Source organism: Dipodomys ordii, unplaced genomic scaffold (assembly GCF_000151885.1).
Source record: "Dipodomys ordii isolate 6190 unplaced genomic scaffold, Dord_2.0 Scaffold43, whole genome shotgun sequence".
Taxonomy (NCBI): Eukaryota; Metazoa; Chordata; class Mammalia; order Rodentia; family Heteromyidae; genus Dipodomys; species Dipodomys ordii.
Window position 1 is genome coordinate 8,475,830 of NW_012267259.1, and position 10,231 is coordinate 8,486,060.

Below are 10,231 nucleotides of genomic sequence, written 5' to 3' on the forward strand. Positions count from 1 at the left end.
TCGTGCTATGGCATGGAAATGGAGGGATTCCTAAGGTTAAGTAGAAGTAACTATAATCATGAGGACCGTTAAGGCTGAAGGGCCTCAAACCTGGTCCAGAAACCCCTCAGAAAGAAAAGTCTAAGAGTAGGAAGGGGCGGGGGGGGTTCAAAAGAAATTTCATACTCATATTTGGAAGAAACACCAAGGTTTGAAAAATCAATGGTGAAAAAGGAGAGAATCCTTTTTTATGAAAGAATAATACTCTTATTTGTTGTATATATCTATGCTCTATTTTTTATGCATTCATTCTTGATGGGTAGCTAGTTTGACTATGTTTTGGCTACTTTAAATAGTGCTAAATGTGTGTGTATCTCAACTGTATGCTGACTTCCATTCCTTCAGATACATCTAAGAATTGTATAGACAGATCATATGGTAGTCTGAGCTTTAGTTTTCAAAAACACCATACTGATTTCCCTAGTGGTTGTACTAATTTACATTCCAGCAACAGTGTAAAAGGGTCCTTAAACCCCACTTCTTTGTCAGCATTTGTTGAAGTATTATTCAGCCATAAAGAACAAAATTATAGGGGCTGGGAAGGTGGCCCGGTGATAGAGTGCTTGCCTTGCATGCATGGGGCCCTGGGTTCAATTCAGCACCACATAAGCAGAAATATCCGGAAGTGGCGCTGTGGCTCAACTGATAGAGCGCTAGCCTTGAGCTGAAGAGCTGAGGGACAGCGCCCAGGCCAGAGTTCAGGCCCCATGACCGGAAAAAAAAAAGAATGAAATTATATCATTTTCAGGAAAATTAAAAGAACTGGAGCTCATCATGTTAGGCAAAAATGTCAGATTAAAAAAGTCAAAAATTGGAGGCTACAATGCTTGATAAGAAATGTACTCATTATCTTGCCCATGCAATTGTAACCCCTCTGTACAGTATTTTTACAATAAAAAAAAAGAAAGTCAAATATTGTATATTCTCTCTGAGCTGCCAAATGCAGCTCTAAAACAATGATGCAGAGGAAGGGAAAACAGGTTCCGTTTGATCATGGATACCAGTGGGCGGGGGAGGATGAAAGGAGAATGTATGGGTGGCTGAATACAGTCCAAGTGTTTTGTACACTGATATGAAAATAGAACAATGAGACCTGTTGGAAGTAGAGAGCGGGAGAAATCATAGTGACTTCCCTGTGTATAACTAAATGTATGCTAATAAAGCACATTGGGAAGTGGGCGCCAGTGGGTCACGCCTGTAATCCTAGCTACTCAGGAGGCTAAGATCTGAGGATCGCGGTTCAAAGCCAGCCCCAGCAGGAAAGTCCGTGAGACTCTTATCTCCAACAAACCACTAGAAAACCAGAAGTGGCGCTGTGGCTCAAGTGGTAGAGCGCTCGCCTTGAGCTGAAGAGCACAGGGACAGCGCCCAAGTCCAGAGTTCAAGCCCCACAACTGACCAAAAACAAAACAAACAAACAAAAAACAAAATTGGGATAAGCTAGGCCCTGGTGGCTTATGCCTGTAATGCTACAGGAGCTTCAGATCTGGGGATTGTGGTTTGAAGCCAGTCCAGGTGACTCTTGTCACCAATTAACCACTGGAAGTGGTGCTGTGGCTCAAGTGCTAGAGCACTAGCCTTGAGCACAAAGAGGCTCAGGGACAGCACCTAGGCCCTGGGTTCAAGCCCTACAACTGACAACAAAAGGAGGGGGGAATAAAAGAGAAACTTAAACTGTGCTGAAGATTTTTTTTCTATAAATCCTGTGGTACAAATTGGCTTTATCGATGTATGTTTCTGCCTATCTTTTCTAAAAGATAATTAAACAGAAAGGTATTGTCATCACACTCAATCAAATTTATCTACAGGTAGCCATAATCAATTGCTTCTAGGTACCCCTCTCCTGTCAGATCACCTGGGAACTTGGTAGAAGTACAGATTCTTGGGTGCCCTTCCCCCACCAGAAGCTCAAGAGTGGGTCCCTGTAACCTGTTATTTTAGCTGTACTGAGTCTGAATGAGGGCCTCACACTTGCTAGGCAGGTACTCTACTATTTGAGCCATGCCACCAGCCCTTTCTTTTTTTTCTGTCAGTCGTGGAGCTTGAACTCTGGGCCTCGGTGTTGTCCCTGAGCTCTTCAGCTCAAGGTGAGTGCTCTACCACAGGAGCCACAGCACCACTTCTGGTTTTCTGGTGGTTAACAGCAGATAAGTGTCTCACAGACTTTCCTGCCTGGGCTGGCTTTGAACTGCAATCCTTAGATCTCAGCCTCCTGAGTAGCTAAGATTACAGGCGTGACCACCCGTGCCTAGCAGCCTTTTCTTTTTTTTACTTTAGTTGGTTTTGTTGTTGTTGTTGTTGTTTTCCCCCAATAAGTTCTCAAACTTTTTGCCTATGTGGTCTTGGACTGAAATGTCATTCCTTTGTCACCTATGCAGGTAGGACTATAGGCATGAGCTGCTATGTTTGGCCTACAATTCCAGTTTTAACAGGCCTTCCAGGAAGGCCAAAGCCTCCACACATTTGAGGAGTGTGGACCTATTTGGCCATAGTTAGGCACCATTCCCACCTGGTGGATACTCCGGGAATTGCAAAGGATTCAACAGGACAAAAGAACTTCACACCTAGTCTTAGAAACCCAAGAGTCAGCCATAGAAAGCAACAGGGCCTCACCTTTTCCTTCTCTTTTGCAAGGTGCCTTTCTGGGTTCTTTTTTCTCAGTGGTGCGTAATAATGATTTTTCGAGCTTAGGTATTTTTTTAGGAAGACCTGAGTTCTTTCTGACATTTTCCTTTTCTTCCAATCTCAATCTCAGGGCTGCCACCCTGGACAGAATTTTCTTCTTTACTCCCTCAGCTAGATGTCCACTTCCTGGAGTTTCTTGCGTCTTCTTGATCTCCTCTGACCTAGCCACTGATGATCGAGCCCCTGGTAATTTGCCAGTCTGGGCAGCCACGTGGCTAGACTTCTCCTTCTCCTTGAACTTATTCCCACTTCCCAGGATAGAGCCCTTTTGACATAGGTCCTGTAGGACCTCAGGGGCTTTCTCTGACTCACGTTCTCCTGAAATGAAAGCCAGGGTCATTGCTTGGGAGTCAGATGAACTTGGGGCTTTGGTTTCCCCAATCTGAAGCTCCTCTGTTTTCAGTTCCTCCGTGCTATGACTTGTTGAAAAGTGTGTGGCGTTTCCTTGGGGAGATGAACTGCAAGGCCATGGTGTAAGATCACTACAAGAGGGCACATGTTTCCCCTGCTCGGTCTCAGTAGTTTCCCTTCCCTCCGCATTGCAAAATACATACTGATGGTTTCTGGGTTCAACAAAATCATCTGCAAATTGACTATAAATTTGGCCTGTGGAGTAGTGAGTCTCATCTTCAACAGGTGCATCAGTCATTACTGCAAGACAACTAGAAAGAGGTGACGAGGGGGAAAGAAATTCAGCCTTGTCCTGTTTGCTTTGCTCAGCCTCCCCTAAACTTCTATCATTGCCCTCTTGTGCTCGGTCCATGCTGCCTGCACATGGAGTTCTTTGCAAACCCTCCTCAGAACAGGGGGCTTGACAAATGGCCGGCTGTAGTTTTCCTCTGACTTCATTTTGACTTGGTTTGGCCTCTTCTCTCTCCCAGACTACTTGTTCTTGGCTGATCATGTTTTCATTTGGAATGGTTTCCTCATTGTTTTGGGAACATGGAACTTGCAGAAGGGCGGGTTGGACTTCCACTTCCTGGCCCAGATTTCCATCAGTGGATTCACTCCCGTCTCCAAGGGCCCCCAGTATAGGTTCAGAAGGTTCTACTTTCTCAGTCCTGTGACACTCTCTCTCACCTGTCTCATCAACAGGATCTACAGAGGATTCCCAGATGTTAGGGAAGGTCAAACACTGGTTCAATAAGGCAGAATTATCCATCTTGAGCTGATTTTCCTCCTGCTCTTGACTCACATTGCTAGCAAGTCCTGTCCTTTCCATTTGCGAAGCCTGGGATAGAGAATCTATCATACATAATTCCTCTTTCTCCATGGGGTCCACGGATGACTCCAGGAACCTGGGGTGGCTCATACCCTGGGAAGAAAGACTACTCCAATACATGATGCTGGCTGGTGTGGCATCTTCGCCCGTTTTCCTGTTGTTAGCAGGGACTGGAGTCATCTCAGCCCAAGGACTTTGGGCCCCTGCTGCTATCCTCCAGGGGGCAGGTTCTGCCACAGCAGAATCTGCGTTCAGAACATCAGACAGAGACCAGGCCCTGCCAAAGACTGTGGATCCAGCTTCTGCCTCTTTGCACTCAGGATCCGTCACTTGCCTTGATGGCCAAATTTCAGAATCAGGAATCTCTAGGGTTATAATCTTCACCTTGTTACCTGCTTCCCAGTTGCCTAGTCCCAGGGCCTGAGACTCCCCCAGGAGGATTTCAGAGAGAGATGGAACATTGCTCAGTGTCTGGATGTGTTCTTCCCTGGTTCCTTCTGCTACCACGGGGACAGTGGGCTCCACACCTGAGCCGCACACTGTGTCTTCCCTGGAATTTTCTGGGGAGAGCTCTGAGGGCACCAAGATGTCTTCCTGTGTAACCGATGACTGGGACAAACTTTCTTGGAAATCAGGTGCAGAAAGGGAACCATGGTAGGGCAGGCTGTCTGGTTGGATTCTCTGCCTCATTTCACTTCCTTTTTCTCGGAAATCCTCGTCAAAGCTCCTGTTGTCTGTTCTGAACCCCATTTGGCTTTCATCCAGAGACTGGTCATCAAGCTGAAGAGGGGAATTGCTACAAAATTCCTCTCCCTCTGGGCCAGAGACTTCTGGAACACTGGAGGTCAGGCAAAGGAGCTCTTCTGTGGATCCGGTTAAAATATGGCCTGACTCTACACTGGAAGGACATTGGTAGTGGTTTACATCTGGCGCCTCGGGTGAACTCTCCTCAGTGCCCTCTATTGGGCTGTCTTCAGAAACTGAAACAGTGTGATACTTGGCTGGGTGGACCTTGGGTTCAGCGACAAGAGGTGATGTGTCCTGAGTCTCCCTGGCCACCTGAAGACACTTAGAATTAGCCGTTGTTGCTGTTGGCTTCTCTTGTGGGACCTTCATCACTGAACCGTGCCTGGCTGGTCTGTCCCTGGTAGTGGGGGTACTGGTCCTGGGGGTCTCACTGCCTCCTTCGTTAAGGTGCACGAAGGACTTGTTCTCAGAAGAAAGGGGATGAAGCTCCCCAAGCCCTTCTGAGAAACAGGGATTTGAACTCTCCCGGATGGCCTGGATTGTGGAAGCTGAGATGCAGGGGCGATCCTCCACCTCAGCTTCATTTGCCCCTGTGACACCCCTGCTGGCCACCTGTGACATGTTCCAGGTGAAGGCACTGATGGCCAAGCGTCTATCCCTGGCATTCTCACATGTGGGCTGAGGAGACTCAGAAGCTGGTGCCTGAGGAAGAACCGCCAGGGGCTTGTCATCAGGAGAACATAAATCACATACTTTGCTGTGACCTTCTGTCCTCTCAAAGTCCATGGAGCAAATCTCTTGAGGCAGGTATTTATCAACTGGTGCTCCCACAGGAGGATCCATGGTATCAGACCATGTTCCTTGGTCACCAGCTTCAAAACACTCCACCACGTTCACTGCTTCTCCGCCCCTTGGCTCACTGCATGGATTTGCCAGGAGGAGGGCAGCATCTAGAGGCTCACGGGAAGCAATAAAGAGAGCCTCAGGCTCGCTGCAGGCATTGCTGCCCTCCTGGGGGAGAGGAGGTGAGGAGGCAGCTGGGTACATATTGTCATCATTGGTTTCTGGGATGCTGGGCTCATGTCCTAGGTCTTCCCAGGACCTGCTAGATGCACCGCCTTCTCTGTCTTGTTTTTCTGTCTGTTGTGGGTCTTGAGAACAGTTTTCCAACTGCAGGGATTGGGCCAATGGTGGCTCTTCCCCGTGAGTCCCTTCTGAGATGGACGAGAAATTCATTGTGGTCCTGGTGGATGGAGACTCTTCCTCAGGAGGATCTGAGGAAGGGGGCATCTGGCTGGAAGAATCTCTCGCCTGAATTTGCACCTAGAAAGGTGAAAAGAGGTATTAATAGAGCTGTTCCTGGAGAGCCACAATAGGACAGCCTCAGAAGTGCTAATTCTCCACGACTATCATAGTAGTGGACAAGAACAGGAGCAGAAATGACCAAAATAGGAACATGAATCCCTGAACACTCTCAAGTTGTTAGGGACATCCTAGTGAGCTATAAATCCAGTCATCCATGTTCCAGGAGACCCTTACTCTCATCATTAATTTAATGATTTTGTTGAATGGTAGACAAAAATTAATGGGAATGTCAATCAAATAATTCACCGCAAGAGCTGCATGCATCTTCCTAGAGAAATGACTTTCACATGACATTTACAAGTGAAATATGTGGTATTTAACAAGGTAGCAATAAACAAACCTTTTCCCCAAATATGATGACTTGTCAGTTAATGATGTTATTATAACAGAGGGGCTTGTCCTTTGAGCCTGCCTCTAATGAAATAATGAAGCAACCATTATTTCATTCATTTTATCTGCCCCAGAAACATCCTGAAACACCTTCCAGCCTTTAAACAGGCACCCATGCTCATTAAAAGTAGAGGAGTCAGGATTGTTTAGGTTGTTGGAAAGGACGGAAGAGAAAAACAAGAAAGAGAGAAAGAAAGAAAGAAAGAAAGAAAGAAAGAAAGGAAGGAAGGAAGGAAGCAAGCAAGCAAGCAGAAAAGAATGAAGTGAGTAGGGGAGATGTAAAGGAAGAAGGAAGGGAAGGAGAAAGGAAAGCAAGCTAAGGAGGAGAAAGAACTCTCAGTCTGAAGACTGAACTCCCCAAGGTACTAAATGTTGTATTATCAAGGAAGCCCTCATCTTTCCCACTACATTCTTGTCTTGAAACCCTTTGCCTGTTGATTATTTCAAAACAAAATTATGCCCCTCCGTGGAGAAGGAAGCAGCCACTCCGTCGCTGTCTCCAGGACTCCTATTTGGAGAGACTGATTCTGATGTCCAGCGGCAGAGGACTGGCCTTAGGGAGGGGAAGAGTACAGCCCCTCTCCCACCCTGTAACAAGGCAGAGCTGAAAGATTCACCAGCACAGGCAGTTCCCAAGTCCTGAGGCTAATTTCCATAAAGCCCATGTGAGAATGGATTCTTGTACTTCACCTCACGGTCAACCCCTGAACCTCATCTCAGTAGGAAGCAATACAATAATGTGCCCACAGCACTCTCCACTCTCCCTAGGCTACTTGCTGCCTGCCAGTGGTTCACCTCTCACTATATCCTTTGAGGCTACCCTGAAATCTATTTAACTCAGATTTTACCAACATAGGAATACTAACTAAACAATATGAAATTTAGTATGAAGCCCCAAAGGCTTAGGATCATTTATTGATTCGATCAACACTGAATGCCGCCTATGTGTTCTAGGGGAACACAGTGTAACAGAGAAATGCAAGAGGCAAATAGTCTTCTGCAGGCTCTTCTTCCCATTCTAAGCTGTATCCAAGGTTTGTGACAGTGATGAGCACACAGCAGGTGCTGAGTAAGTATTTGTTGAAAGAATAAATGAATGAAATGCATAGTAACAGAGATTGTTCCTTCCCAAAGTCATTCTGTAGAGCCTCTATATCTGGAAGAGTTTGGAGTCTCCTCTGCTCCGAATTTGGGGAAAGCCCTATTTTATCTCAACATAATTTTATTGTTATTATTCAGGTGTTATACAGAGGGGCTGCCATTTCATAAGTCAGGCAATGGGTACATTCGTCACCTCTTCCTTTGCTTCCCCCCAGATCCCCCCTCCCATCCCTGCCCACAAGTTGCTCTGCTCACTTTCTACATAATGCATATTCAATACATGACTACATCTGCTCATTCTTCCTCTCTCCATTTCTGCACCCACTCTTTTTTGTTTTTTTTGTTTTTTTTGTTTTTTTTGTCAGTCATGGAGCTTGAACTCTGGGCCTGGGCACTTCAGCTCAAGGCTAGTGTTCTACCACTTGAGCCATAGCACCACTTCCAGTTTTCTGAGTGGTTTATTGAGATAAGAGTCTCATAGCCTTTCCTGCCTAGGCTGGCTTTGCACTACGATCTCAGATCTCAGCCTCCTAAGTAGCTAGGATTACAGGCCTGAGCTACCGGAGCCCAGCTGTACCTACTCTTGTTGTTTCCCCTAAAAAGATTTTTTTACAAAAACCTCAAAAGCAAAAACAAATGCCCCTGCTACCTTCACCACCACCACCAACAACAATGATAACAACAAAAATGTTTTCATTTCCTGTAATTCATTTCAGTAAATAGTATTTTAAATGTTCAGAGGAGTTATGCCATTGGGTTCCTCTCTTAATAGTATCCTTCTTTAATCCGACTGTCTTTGTGTGTGAATGCCTAGAGTATTGTATAAATCATCATGTACAAATGTATTTTAGATCTAGCTTCCAAATATGAGAGAAAACATGTGCTGTTTGTCTCTCTCTGAGCTTGGACAGCTCTATTTAAAAAAAACAACAACAACTTATATGCCAGGCACTGATGGCTCACACCTGTAATCCTAGCTACTCAGGAGGCTGAGATATGAGGATTGCAGTTCAAAGTCAGCCTGGACAGACAAATCTGTGAGACTCTTATCTCTATTTAACGACCAAAAATCAGGACATAGAGATATAGCTCAATTGGTACAGCATCAGCCGTGAGCAGAAAAAGCCAAGTAAAAGCATGAGGACTTTATTTCAAGCCTCTGTACAAGAAAGAGGGAGAAAGAGAGAGAGAAAGAGAAAGACTTTTAGCCAAAAGCATGGTATTTTAAAAAAAGAAAGGTATTTTCTTTTTTTCTAAATCCTTTTATCTTCCTCAGCATATTCAGATGGAAATGGGAAAACAAAAAGATAAATTTCTAGCAAGCAAGAAACGAGACTCCTTTAAAGTGTCAAAGACTTCAGTGACAAATGAAATATGAAGAATTTGCAAAGTAGTCATGGGCAATCTTTGTCCCCCAAAATAATTTCCCTCCTGTACTTGAATATCATAATACACAGAGAATATTCTTCTAATTTGCAACTTTAGTTTAGATTTTGTGTGTGTGTGTGTGCTGGTATTGGGGCTTGAACTCAAGGCCTCAAGCTATGTCTTAGCTTTTTCATTCAAGGCTGGTACTCTACCACGTGAGCCCTATCTCCACTTCCAGCTTGTTGCTGGTTCATTGGAGATAGGAGTCTTGGATTTTCTGGCCAGACTGGCTTTAAATCTTGATTCTTAGATCTCAGCCTGCTGAGTTGCTAAGATTACAGGTGTGAGTCATTGGCATCTGGACAGATTTTTAAAAAATTAATATAATGCTCTGTGGCATAAAAATGCCTAATTATTAAGCAAAGTGTGGGTGACTTCCTGGCCATAGTTGAGATGGGTAGAAAGAACACCCCAAACACCACACATTCTCTTAGGCCTCTGTATCCTGCCCCCCACACCCTCCACACACACATACCCTTTTTTTTTTTGTCAGTCATGGAGCTTAAACTATGGGCCTGGGCACTGTCCTTCAGCTCTTCAGCTCAAGGAAAGGGCTCTACCACTTGAGCCACAGTGCTACTTCCAGTTTTCTAGTGGTTTATTGGAGATAAGAGTCTCACAGACTTTCTGGGCTGGCTTGAACCAAGATCCTCAGATCTTAGCCTCCTGAGTAGCTAGGATTACAGGCGTGAACCACTGGTGCCCGACACACACCCTTTAAAGGTCTCATTATCATCCCAGTGTCATCAATGTCAATGGAAAAGCTGCCACATGGAGAATTCTCTGCCAGGTATTTGGCAATTTTTTCTCCAAAGAGCTCTGTTTAAAAAAACTGCAATGACACTTTAACAAGATGGATCCTTTGTTCTTACAATCATTATTGATGTTTAGCCTATCAACAGTAATCCGATGCTACTGAGATGAGACTAGCATCATAACATAACATGATCTATAAAACAGTCACATACCTGTTGAGGTATATCCACTCCTCCAATTTCTTGTTTTTAAAATAAATTCTTATCAACAGAAAGCCCACGGATTGGGAGAAGATCTTCACTAGCCATACAAGGGTCTCATATCTAAAATATACCTGGAAATCAAAAAATTAAATCTCCCAACAACAAATCCTCAAAGAAACAACTGCCCAATAAATAATTGGGCTAAAGACTTAAAGAGAAACTTCTCTGAAGAGGAAAGAAGGATGGCCAATAGACACATGAAGAAATGCTCAACCTCTCTAGCCATAAAAGAAAT

General features: G+C 44.9%; 1 protein-coding gene across 1 annotated transcript in view; it reads right to left on the reverse strand.

Annotated features, from left to right (window-relative positions):
- Positions 1 to 10,231, reverse strand: part of Alpk2 (alpha-kinase 2) — a 99,871-nt gene that overhangs the window by 33,958 nt on the left and 55,682 nt on the right. Inside the window, exon 4 of the mRNA XM_013018893.1 lies at positions 2,653 to 6,016. Coding sequence (XP_012874347.1) covers positions 2,653 to 6,016 — 3,364 coding nt within the window. The remainder of the gene's footprint in view (positions 1 to 2,652; positions 6,017 to 10,231) is intronic.